Genomic DNA, 12,928 nt, shown 5'->3' with positions numbered 1-12,928 from the left:
CTTTCATTCACTATGAGAGTGAAGATCCATGAATGTGGATACATTAGCTATGAATTTATCAGCTGGGTTGTACCTTTCCTTTTCCTACTACCTCAGTCTTTTTTTTCTTTACCCTTCTCTGCTATTATTGCAGGTTGGATCAGCCATCGCCGATCAAGGAAGCCTGAGAAGTCCATCGGGGACAACACAGAGAGACAAGAGACAGAGACAGGGAGAGAAAGAGAGATGCATGCAAAGAAAATAAAGAGTATAAATGTCAGGTTTTGCAAACTACCAGAATTTAAGTTACAGATTGGGAGAGATTCCTTCTCTGGTCTTGAAATCTTGCAAGAGAAGATCTGACACGAATTAAAAGCACCCGCCACGCTGGAGAATCTCTCATTCTTGGAGGGAGATAAATGCGGACAATTAACTCCAATTAATCTATTTCAGCACTGAAGGGATCTTTAAACAGTAGCTCTGCGATCAGAATTCAAACCTGGGCAGGAAAACCTCAATTGAATTTTGAATCCAACGCTTCAAACACTCGGCCACCGCAGCTGCAAACGGCATGTTCATTCAGATCGGATTCCAAATGGACACATGTTGCTGTTACAAACGCGCGCATTGATGGTGCTTGGGGTCGAATTCTTACTTATTACGCTGGAGACCTTGGTTCGATTCCCGATACAATGCAGGATCATTCTGTAACAATGAGGAGCTGAGGAGCAAAAGTATACTATTTCGCCCCTCGAGCCTTATGCGCAATTCAGTGAGATCCTGGTTGATATTTAACCTAACTGCATATTATCGCCTTAGCCCCATGTCCCTTAATGCCTTTGGTTGACAAAAATCTATCAATTTCAGTTTTAAAATTAACAATTGAGCTCGCATCAACTGCCGTTTGCGGAAGAGAGTTCCAAACTTCTACCTCCCTTTGCTTGCAGAGGTGTTTCCCAACTTCACTCCTGAAAGTCCTGACCCTAATATTTCGGCTGCTTCCCCGAGTCCGAGACACGCTAACGGGCGGAAATCTTTTTTTTTCTATTTACCCCATCAGTTCCCCTTAATATTTTGAAATGTTCGATCAAATCAGCACTTAATCTACTGAATTCGAAGCAAACCCGAGTTTATGTAATCTCTCCGCGTAATTTAAACTGTGGAGTCCAGGCAACATTCTAGTAAATCGACGCTGCACTCCCTTCATAGCCAATATATCCTTCCTAAGGTGCGTTGCCCAGAACTGAAGGCAATACTCCAGGTGTGGTCGAACCAGAGTTTTGTCACTGTATCATAATCCCTATCCCCTGGAATCTAGTCCTCTGGATATAAAGACCAACATTCCATTAACCTTTTTGATTATTTTTTGTACCTGTCCATGACATTTTAATGACGTGTGTTCATGGACCCCTAAGTCTTTTTGGACCTCCACTGTTTCGAGCTTTTCACCATTTCGAAAGTACTCTGATTTATCCTTTTAGTTCCAAAGTGGATGACCTCACACTTGACGAAATTCATATCGATTTGCTACAATTTTGCACATTCATTTATTATATTAATGCCTCTCTGTAATTTTATGCTTTCATCTGCACTGCTTACAATGCTGCCCATCTTGGTGTCATCGGCAAACTTGGATATGTGGCTTTCTATCCCGTCATCTAATATCCGCCTGAATTGGGAAAAATCCAAATTCAGTTTCAATCTCCTCGTCATCTTGAGACATTTTATTTGCTTCATGTGTATTGCGTCGACGAAACTTCGGCATTCAGTCCACTGGAGCTCAAACATCCTCCGGATATAATTCAGTTCCACCAACAGCAAAACTGAAAAGATGTGAGAAGACAATTGGTGACTTTTCACTAAAAGGAAAAACACATGAGGGCTCGTCCGGGATTTGAACCCGGGACCACTCGCATATCACTCAATGAAATTCCCTAAGCAAGAATCATAACCCTAGACCAACGAACCGCTGTTGCTTTAGTTGTGCAGCCAGTGTAAAAGTTGGTTGCGTCTCACAGCCGATCGGCCATCCTTTCAGACCACATCGATCCATTCAATCTCGTTTTCTGTTCGGGTGGACAGCAATATCAAGTTGTGCACTAACTATTTCCATTCACCAATATTAGTCTCCCTTTACCAAATTGCTTTCGAGTGCACGACTTGAGATATCAAGTAAGACGTTTCAGAATTAGTTGCTCTTAAAATACATTGCTTGTGAGGTAACTCAGAGTCGTGTCGATTTATGGCACGCTCTGTTCCCTTTGCATTGCAACCAACACATAGAATTGAATCATAGAAAGCTTACAGCACGGAAAGAGGCCATTCGCGCCATCGAGTCCGTGCGAGATCTCTGCAAGAGCAATACAGCTAGAACCATTACCCCGCCTTTCCCCGAATCCCTGCATTTTTTTTCCTTTCAAGTACTGATCCAGCTCCCCTTTGAAGGCCATGATTGAATCTGCCTCCATCACACCCTCGGGCAGTGCATTGAGATCCGAACCTCTCGCTGTGTAAAAAAGTTTTTCCTCATGTCACCTTTGGTTATTTTGCCAATCACTTTAAATCTATGTCCTCTGGTTCTTGACCCTTCCGCCAATGGGAACAGTTTCTCTCCATCTTCCATGCCCAGATCCTTCATGATTTTGAATACCTCTATCAAATCTCTACAAAACCGTCTCTGTTCCAAGGAGAACAACCTCAGATTCTCCGGTCTATCCACATAACTAAAGTCCCTCATCCCTGGAATTATGATAGTATTTTTTTTCTGCACCCCCTCGAAGGCCTTCACATCTTTCCTGAAGTGCGGTGTCCAGAACCCCACACAAAATTTCAGTTGTGTTCGAACCAGTGTGTTATAAAGTTTCATCCTGACTTCTATACTTTTATACTTTTGTACTCTATACATCTATTTCTAAAGCCCAGGATCCCGTATGCTTTTTAACCGCTTTCTCAACCTGCCCTGCCACATTCAACGATTTGTACACATAAACCCCTCTTTGTTCCTCTACCGCTTTTACATTTGTGCCCTGGAGTTTATTTTGCCTCTCCTCGTTTTTCCGACCGAAATGTATCACTTCGCATTTTTTTTGCGTTAAATTTCATCTGACCCGTCTCCGCCCATGCCACCAGTATGTCTATATCATTTGAAGTTCATCGCTATCCTTATCATTTTTTACGACTCTTCCAAGTTTTGTTTCATTTGCAAATGTTGAAATTGTGCTCTGTGCACTCAAGTCCAAGTCATTAATATATAAAAGAAAAGCAGTGGTCCCAGCAATGATCCCTGGGGAACACCACTGTACAACTCTCTCCAGTTCGAAAAACAACCGTTCACCAGTAATCTGTTTCCTTCTGTTCGTCAATTCTGCATTTATGTTGTTTCTGCCCCGTTTATTCCATGGGCCGCAATCTTGATCAGAAGCAGACCATGCGGCACTTCAGCAAACACCTTTTGAAAGTCCTCATACACCACATCAACCAAATTGCCCTCATCTATCCTCTCTGCTACCTCATCAAAAAACTCTAACAGGCCTGTTAACCACAATTTGCCTTTAACAAATCCGTGCTGCCTTTCCCTAATCAATCCACCCTCGTCCAAGTGGCTGTTAATTCTGTCCCGGGTTATCGTTTCGAAACGTTTCCCCACCACTGAGGTTAAACTGACTGACCTATAGTTGCTGGGTTTAATCGTACACCCTTTTTTGGACAAGGGTGTAATCTTTGTAACTTTCCAGTCCTCTGGCACCACACACATATCTCAGGATGTTGGTAGATTATGGCCAGTACCTCTGCAATTTGCACCCTTACTTCCCTCAGCAACCGAGCATGCATCCCATCCGGACGTGGTGGCTTATCTACTTTAAGTACAGCCAGCCGTTCAAGTGCCTCTTCTTTATCAATTTTTAGACAATCCAGTATCTCAACGATAACTTCCTTTGCTGAGAATCTGTCTTCTTGGTAAAGACAGATGCAAAGTACTCATTTGGTACCAAGGCCATCCCCTCTGCCTCCAGGAGTAGATCTCCTTTGTCGTGCCTAATCGGCCTCACCCCTCCTCTGACTACCCGTTTACTGTTTGCATGCCTGTCGAAGTCTCTTGGGTTCCCTTTTATGTTGGCCGTCAGTCTATAGTCATAATTCTCCTTGCCTCTCATTTCCTTTTTCACTTCCCCACTGAACTCCCTAAATTCGGCCTGGTGAATGAGCGGATAAAAAAAGTAAGCAATTCTTTCAGCCGGAAACAGAAAGTTACTGGATGATCAATGGCGATTTGAACAAATATTCGTCTTTTTTACAGAGTTGAATGAGTTTTGCGAAATTAATACAGTGAACTAACACAATAAAGTTCAATTCCTGATCGGAAACCGCCTCAGACAGCGCATTACTGCCCATCCCTGGGAAACAAGATACTATCGAAACTTTGACAACACATCGCAGGTCCCCCTGCAAAGACACAGCTTGCCAGCTGTTCCGAAATTTGGAGCCTGGACATGGAGTTAAACGCTGGACCTTCAGCTCACTACCCACTTTAAAAGTCTGATACTCTACCGACTGAGCTACCCAGGCTCGATACTACATAAGCTCCCATCGTACATATTCATGGGAGATCTCTGAATTAACCCTGCAGCCGTCGAGCAAGGGTGAGGACCGTTTGATAAAATTCTCAGCAACGTGTTGAGGAGAATCCTTGTTTCTGTTGAACAAGATGTAAGAAACATGAACAGTGAACTCGTGAGTTTACAATTCTTCTTGTTTGTGCCAAATGTCTTGTCATTCGTTAGCAGCAATTAAAATAACACTTTACCCACCGGCTCAAAAGCTGAACTTGTCCCACACGGGAGCTGGAAACGGCCTCTCGACCTTTCAGCGTATTAACATCTGTGAGCTGAATAATTTCACCCGTTACACAGTGAAACCAGGCAGCATATTTTTCTTCCAAATTTTCCCCACACGAAACTTCCAACCGATCAAAATCGGCTTAAAGAAAATAATTGTTTGTTTGGTTCTTTAGATTTAAAGATCTTGTACCGGCCCCTTTGCCATATGAGCTGCCGCTAAAAGCCCCCTCTCCCCCTTTGAACAAGTAAACTGGCACTTGCTATTGAAAGACGGTAGGCCAGAGGAACCCAAGTGCCCACATGGGAAAACTAAGAAGCCGATTGTTGACCTCCATACGTTTGTCCCACAAGGGCGTGTTGTAAAAACGACTGGTTGTTAACAAGATGCGTTATGGAAGATACCATTTGTACCTTGAACTCCGATCAAAATGTTCAGAGAAAAAGGTTTGATTGTTTTAGAAGACGCTCGAACTCACAACCTGGTCATTTCTGGAGCCCATACTGCTATAAATAAGTAACGCACGCTTAACAATTGTACAATACGAGAGCAGCGAACAACCGACAGCATCAGCGCTCCTGCCAAACAGCTTTATTTTCGGTCTCTCAATTATCACTTCGAGATCTTTCTCAAACAGAAGCCTCCAATCAAGATGCGCTTCGTTAAATAACAATTCCTAAATCAAGAGAGTTTTGATCGATCATGACTAAAGTGTGTACAATTTCCTCACCTGTTCCATTTCATCCCCTGGGGTGGAAACCATCAGGTCCTGGAGATTTGTCGATCTTTCGCCTCCTCTTTTTCTCCATTGCCATTATTTTACTTTTACTGAATCCCCTTGATTTATTAACAGTTTTCCTCGTGTCTCTGGTATGTTAGCGTCATCCATTTCTGTGACGAGCGATGCAAAGTAAAAAATTAGCAACTCTGCCATTTCCTGATTTTCAATTACAATATCACCTCCATCTGTCTTTAAGCAGCCCACATTACTCTCAGCCTCCCTTCTTTCTCTTAATATACTCGTAAAAACCTTGAGAGTTGTCCACATTTTCCCTCACAAGTTTTTCTCCTTTTCCCTTTTTGCTCCTCTTACGCTTTTTTTTAGTTTCAGCACCACAATAAACAACACTCCGCTGTAAAGTTCGGCTCAATAGTTCTCCAATGTCAGAGCGAGAATTCTCTGAAGCCCTGATTTATTTAATGTCACAAATACAATCACACATAATCATCCATTTATCAACGCACTGAAGGATACACAAAGATAAACACAGCGAGAAATGCAGTCAGTGTCGGGATGCACAGGTGAACGGACAAGCGAAATGGACAGAGATAAAACGGCCTGAACCCCCAACAGTGAAGTGTCGCTGATAGATATTAGTGAGGAGGTGGGGGCACCCTGTCATCAATTGGCGCTGTGGCTTAGTTGGTTAAAGCATCTGTTTAGTAAACAGGAGATCCTGGGTTCAACTCCCAGCAGCGCCTTGTGCAGCTCATTACTTTACCTAATTTATGCAATAAAGCGACAAAATAACAATGTGGTGTTCGTGTTTGTTCAGGTTTCAGGAGGAAACGGATAACAGAATGACTGTTCAAAAACGCCCTTTCATTCCACAGACAGACCTCTCAGAGAATGTGTCTGCAACACGTTAATGAAAGGACACGTTCTTGTTTCTGGGCTCGTTGGGATCGGGGTATAATTCACGATTTGAGGTTCAAAGCCGGACGTCGTCCGAATTTGGACCAAGACTTGTGATCTTGACCTGCCGGACAAACGTTTGCAAAGAGGAAAAAGAAGTCCTCAAATCGCTCGACCTGAATCTGCAGGCCCAGATTAAATATATCCCAGGATGTTAACAGAAGCAAGGAAGGAAATAGCGGAGGCTCTGACCATCATTTTCCAATCCACCCTGGCAAAAGGTGTCGTGCAGGAGGATTTGAGGATTGCTAACGTTGTACCATTGTTGAAAAAGGGAGACAGGGATAGATCGAGGAAATACAGGCCAGTCGGCCTGAACTCGAGCTGAAGTATGAATCGTCATTTAGAAAGGCACGGATTAATCAAGGACAGTCAGCGTGGATTTGTTAAGGGATGGTCGTTTGAATTGAATTACTTGAGGAGGTATCAAGGAGGATCGATGAGGGTATCGCGATTGATGAAATCAACATGGATTTTAACGAGGCTTTTGACAAAGTCCTACAGGGCAGATTTGTCAAAAATGTAAAAGCCCATTGGATGCAAAGGACATTGGCAAGTTGAATCCAAAATTGGCTGAGTAGCAGGAAGCAAGCGGTTGTGGTCGACGGGTGCTTTTGTGACTGGAAGGGTGTTTCGAGTGGGGTTCCATGCGGCTTCGTACTAGGTCCCTGCTTTTCATGGGACAGATCATTGATTTAGAATTAAATGTAGGGGGCATGATGAAGAAATTTGCAGATGATACAAAAAATGTTCCTGTGGTTGAGAGTGAGGAGGAAAGCTGTCGACTGCAGGAAGATATCCATAGAGCAGACAGGTGGAAAGAAAAGTGGCAAATGCAATTCAATCTGAAGAAATGTGAGGTAATGCATTTGGTGGGGGGGGGCAAAAAGGCAAGGGAGTATATAATAAATATTGCAATTAATTTGCCATTTACACGCCCATTCTGCGAATTTACTAATGTCTTCCTTTATTATTCGCATTTTCTTTGTATTAACGACAGCTCGCAATTAGGTGTCGTCCCTAAGTTTTGAAATTGTACTTCCGATTCCCGTGTCCAAATCATGAATGTAAATTTTGAACAAAAGTGGTCCCAGCACCGATAAATTGTGAACAACAGTTGTGCCAGCATCGATAAATTGTGAACAACCTTGGTCCCAGCACCAATAAATTGTGAACAGCAGTGGTCCCAGCACCGATAAATTGTGAACAACTGTCGTCCCAGGAATTTATGATCTTGAACTGCAGTTGAAACTTTTGCACAAAAGAAAATAACGTCCCCAAATCGTCCCACGTGAATCTCAAATGCTTTGGGAAGAAGTCCAATAGAAACAATCAGGACTTTAAAGGCACCTCAACGACCTGAACTTTCGTTGAATGAATTGTGTTAGCCATTGCATTCGACCGTAAAATCGCTCTTGACTTTCATCTCACTGAAGCAGAGTGTGGCCGCTTTGCATCTGTGAGCATGTCGGTGGCGTCTTTACATTTGATATTGATCGCTTCCAATTTGTAAAATTTCATCAATCGTCAGGAAAAAGAAACCGAGAATCTAGTTGTCCCTCTAAGTGATGAGCTGAAGGGATTGGTGATCCAAGCAGATCTGGAAAATGCGTGGTGCAATCGGTCAGTAGTTCCAAATCCACCCTCCAGCCACTCGGCAATCATATTGAATGAACTTTACTCTGGCCCAGTGTCGCCGCACTGAAATCGAGTATTTCTCCGGCATGTTTTTCTTCATAGTTGCTGGTTTAAGAGTGAAGACTGGCTGGTTGGATTTTCACTCCAACAAGCTTTAATCATTCATTTTTCACTGACTGTAGACAGTTGTTATATTGGTCGCAGCAATCTCAAAGTTTAGCCCAGTGAATTATTGGTTTAGCAGGTGATCTCTTCACCTGTTCTCGGCGGTGTTATCCGTTAGCGTGAAAGTTTGATTGTTCGAGCCCTTATTTTATTTATCCTCAGGATTCATCGTCTCAAAGTTCCAGGGTTTCAACGCATGTTTTGGAATCAAGAAAATGTACCGGAATCATTGCCAGCTGTGCAGGGCTGATATTCCACCATTTACCCTGCGGTCGGGAATCAGGCACATGAATCATATAAAGGAATGGAACATTGGCTTCACGGTAATTACAATTCTCCTTGACAGACAAGCCCCCGAAAGGCCCGAAGGGAGGCCGCATTCGCAGCAGGAGAGCTGGTTCGCTGTGACATGGAGATTTCTGTAGTGAGTGAGACCAGACTGTTCCTATGTTCAGAGAATAAATTTCACACCCTTTATTTTGGAAAAGCAAAACTGTGGGGATTTTTGTCATAGCCCAATGCCTCTCCTGTTGTATCTGATGTTCCTCGTTGCGTTACTTTCACCTTGATCGGAGAACCAGTTCGGGCGTCCCTGTGATAAACAGCGACAATTGCCAGTTAATGTTAAATTTAACAACGACTCCACTGCGTTTTAAATCCCACTCTTAAGATGCAGTCTATAAAATGAAAAAAAATCATCACATTCAAAGCATAAAATCTTATTAAAGTTTTGACTGTCTCTCGGTAACCACGTCAACATCTCCTTCAGTCTGAAATAGAAAGTTATCGATTGATTCATGGTGATCAAAACAGGGATTCAACGACGAACAGGATTTAATTAGCTTCATGTAATCAATTTTATAAGTTCCTAACTCTTTTTAAAGTTAATTCCCTAACTGGGAATCGAACCTCGCGGCGGTGAGAGGACCGAATTCTCACCACCAGGCCATTGGGGTACTCCCAAGATTGCGCACGAGAGAAAGTGGAAATGATGACATTAGTTTTTCTTTCGCTCTTTCATGATTCATTCAGCTCTGTGTTTATTCTCAGGCCTCTTATCTCTCCCTTCTTTTCAGCTTCTGACTGCGGATATTCCTGTGTCTAAATATGAATAATATAGAACATCTCACAGCCCCGGTATATTTGCTGTTTCTCTGTGCAGTTCTGTGCAAAATCAAACTGTACGCAAATACCGACAGTGCCTCTCTCTCACTCCCCACAGAAGCAGCAGGAGATGTCACTTTAAATTGTCAGTTGCTTCAAACGATTCTCGATGGACCTGCGTGGCCTTGCAGTTTTCCAAGGAGCTGCATTCAGGTTCGTGAATTTTGGAAATGGAAACATGTCCATCAGCAGCTTGTGGTGGTATTTTACCTCACTTTCCATTTCATGTACATGCCTACTTGCACTTGGTGATGTCATTGCCTGAACATCACCTCTGTCGCGATATTATTTCGAACAGAAAATGCCATTTTGTGCGAGCAGTTTGTCTGGCAGGAAAATGACCTGAATTACAAAGGGCCAAGTCGGAAAGGCCGCGTTGCTCTGCTTGTTTGCAGCAACGAATTTTCAGCGTTTCCTTGGGGTTTAGTGTCTAGGATTCGGCGCTTTCATCACCACGGCAATGGTTCGATTGTCGGTCTCAACATCCGCATATTATACACTCTACCATAAGTGTACTGTACTCAAATTGCTGATTTTTTCATTGTGAGGGGAAGAAACATAAACGTGTGGACATTAATTACGAATTCATCAGCTGGGTTGCACCTTTTCTTTTCCTACCGTCTCAGTCTTTCCATCTTTACCCTTCTCTGCTGGTGTTGCAGGTTCCATCATTCTTCGCTGTTCACGATGCCTGAGAAGTCCATCAGGAGAAAACAGGCAAAGTCAAGAGACAGAGATAGGGAGAGATTAAAACATAGAAATAAGTTGTATCAATGTCAACTTCTGCGAACGAGCAGAATTTAGAATGGAGCTTGGGAGAGATTCCTTCACGTGTCTTGCAATTTTGCGAGAGATCATTGGGCTCCGAGTTAAAAGCGTCGTTGGCGATGGAGCACCTCTCTGAGGGAGCGAACAAGGTCCGTTCGTTCAAGTTCATATTAATTTGAACACTGAACAAACATTAAAAAGTAGCGCTGCGAACAGGATTCGAACCTGTGCAGGGAAACCCCATTGGATTTCAAGTCCAACGCCTTAACCACTCGGCCATCGCAGCTGCGAACACCGATGATGCACAGCTATAAATCAGAATGCGGAGGGTTATCACACGAGATCTGTGACACTTTGTTCTCTCAGACAGGTTTCCAACTGGAAACTTCCAGCTTGTTCATGTGCTGACTTTGCTGTCTCGGTGATAGAATTCTCATTAATCACGTGAGAAACCGGGGTTCGATTTCCGGTTCGTTTCGGATTATTTTCATTCTCCATTCATAAGATCGCGTGAATTGTGCAACATTCGCCCTCAGCTTAAATCTGCGCACCATTTGAGACATTTTCCATTCTCCACTTGTGTTGCGTCGAAGCTGGGTTGGAAAATCACATTGCAAGTCTAACGCCTTAATCATTGGGTCATCGCAGCTGCAAGCGACAAATCCGACACCGCTGCAGAAGAGAATGAAGAAGGTTATGACAGGAGAACTTTGAGACTGTATGTTCTTTTAGACAGGTTTCGAATTGAGCGCAGACCGCCGGCTGCTTTGCGGACTTTGTTATTTCAGTGATTAAATTCTTGCTTTCTGCGCGGGAGGCCCGAGTTCGATCACCGCCCAATAGAGGAGCATTTTTCATTCTCCATTCATGTGGTCACGTGAATTCGGATCCGTTCACATTCAGCTTGAATTTGAACACCATCTTGTGACATTTTCCTTTCTCCATGTGTGTTGTCGTCGACAGAACCTCGGCATTCTGTCCTCCATGAACTGGAATGAAGACAATCCTGCCGACTACACCGCTGACAAGACGTGAGAAGCCAATTAGTGATTTTGGACTAAAAATGGTAACACCGCAGGGCTCGTCCGGGATCTCTCACATCACAATCGGCAAATCCCCAAAGCGAGATATCATACCCGAAGACCAACGAGCCACTGATAACAGAGGGGTGAAACCAATGCTGAATTCTGTGCCACCCACAGCCGATCGGCCACCATTCTGTCCATCCTATCACTTTTTCTATTCCGATGTACGGCAATGTGAAGACGTACATTAACTATTTCATATCAACAATATTAGCCTCTCTTTACCACATTCGTTTCGAATGTGCGAGTTGTATTATCAAGTGAGACTTTGCAGAATTAATTGCTCTAAAGCTACATTGTTGTCTGTCTCGGCATCCGCAGATTATCCACTCTCCCACAAGTATAACAGTGACCACACTTCAAAAATACTTCATTGGCTGTAAAGCGCTTTGGGAAGTCTTGAGGTCGTGAAAAGCGCTTTATAAAGACAAGAATTTGTTTTTATACTGGGCTAAAAGTACTGATGTTTTCACTATGAGGACGAAGAGACATCAATATGTGGACATTGGCTACGAATTCATCATCTGGGTTGGTCCTTTACTTTTCCTACCGTCTCAGTCTTTCGATCTTTAACGTTCTCTGCTGGTGTCGCAGGTTCGATGAGCTTTGGCCGTTCAACGAAGCCTGAGAAGTTCATCAGGGCAAAACAGAGAGGGACAGAGACAGGGAGAGATAGAGAGATCTAAGTATAGAAAAAAAGCTTGATTATCAAGTTAGCAGAATTTGAAATGAAGCTTGAGAGAGATGGAATCATACATTCATAGAATCGTTACTGCACAGAAGGAGGCCATTCGGCCCATTGAGCCTGCCCCGGCTCTCTTTAAGAGCAATCCAGTTCGTCCCATTCCCCCGTTCTTTCCCTGTCGACCCGCTAATATTTTTCCTTCAAATACTTATCCAATTCCTTTTAGAGAGTCACGATTAAATCTGCTTCCACCACCCTTTCAGGCGATGCATTCCAGATTATAACTACTCGCTGATTTAAAACGTTTTTCCTTATATCGCCTTTGGTTCTTTTGTCAACCACCGTAAATCTGTGTCCTCTGGTTCTCGACCATTCCGCCAACGGGAGCAGTTTCTCTTTATTTACTTTATCTAAACCCGTCATGATTTTGAACACTTCTATCAAATCTCCTCTCAACCTTCCTGCCCTCAGGAGAATAAGCCCAGCTTCTCCAGTCTATACGCGTAACTGAAGTCCCTCATCCCTGGAACCATTCCAGTAAATCTTTTCTGCGCCACCTCTAAGGCCTTCACATCCTTCCGAAAGTGCGGTGCCCAGATTTGGACACAATATTCCAGTTGTGGATTATTGTGAAGTTTCCTTCAAGCACCTTGAAGTTTTGCAAGAGACCACTGGGCTCCCAATTAAAAGGTCTGCCGCGGTGGAGGATCTGTCTGAGAGAAGGAAATGCGGCCCGTTATCTCCAGTTCATATTTATTTGAGCATTGAACAAAACTGTAAAAAATGGCGCCGTGAGCAGGATTCCAATGTTTCACCGAAAGACCCTGTCGAGTTTTAGATGTAACGGCTGAACCACTCGGCCATCACAAGCAGCGAGTGCTAGTAATGCACGGCTGTAAATCAGAATGCGCA

At 43.5% G+C, this 12,928-nt stretch overlaps 1 protein-coding gene and 2 non-coding genes across 3 annotated transcripts in view; 2 read left to right on the top strand and 1 right to left on the bottom strand.

The window, feature by feature from the left end:
- LOC137335560 (zinc finger protein 850-like) overlaps positions 1–11,281 on the top strand; it is a 91,323-nt gene extending 80,042 nt beyond the window's left edge. Inside the window, exon 3 of the mRNA XM_068000876.1 lies at positions 11,210–11,281. Within this exon, the coding sequence (XP_067856977.1) occupies positions 11,210–11,281 (72 nt within the window). The remainder of the gene's footprint in view (positions 1–11,209) is intronic.
- trnat-agu (transfer RNA threonine (anticodon AGU)) lies at positions 6,224–6,297 on the top strand. Its single transcript has one exon. It is a non-coding gene; the product is annotated as a tRNA-Thr (tRNA).
- trnas-uga (transfer RNA serine (anticodon UGA)) lies at positions 10,451–10,532 on the bottom strand. The gene has a single exon. It is a non-coding gene; the product is annotated as a tRNA-Ser (tRNA).
- Positions 11,282–12,928: the final 1,647 nt, after the last annotated feature.

The sequence above is a fragment of the Heptranchias perlo genome, chromosome 20, assembly GCF_035084215.1.
Source record: "Heptranchias perlo isolate sHepPer1 chromosome 20, sHepPer1.hap1, whole genome shotgun sequence".
NCBI classification, from domain to species: domain Eukaryota; kingdom Metazoa; phylum Chordata; class Chondrichthyes; order Hexanchiformes; family Hexanchidae; genus Heptranchias; species Heptranchias perlo.
This window is presented reverse-complemented; position numbering and strand designations above follow the sequence as displayed.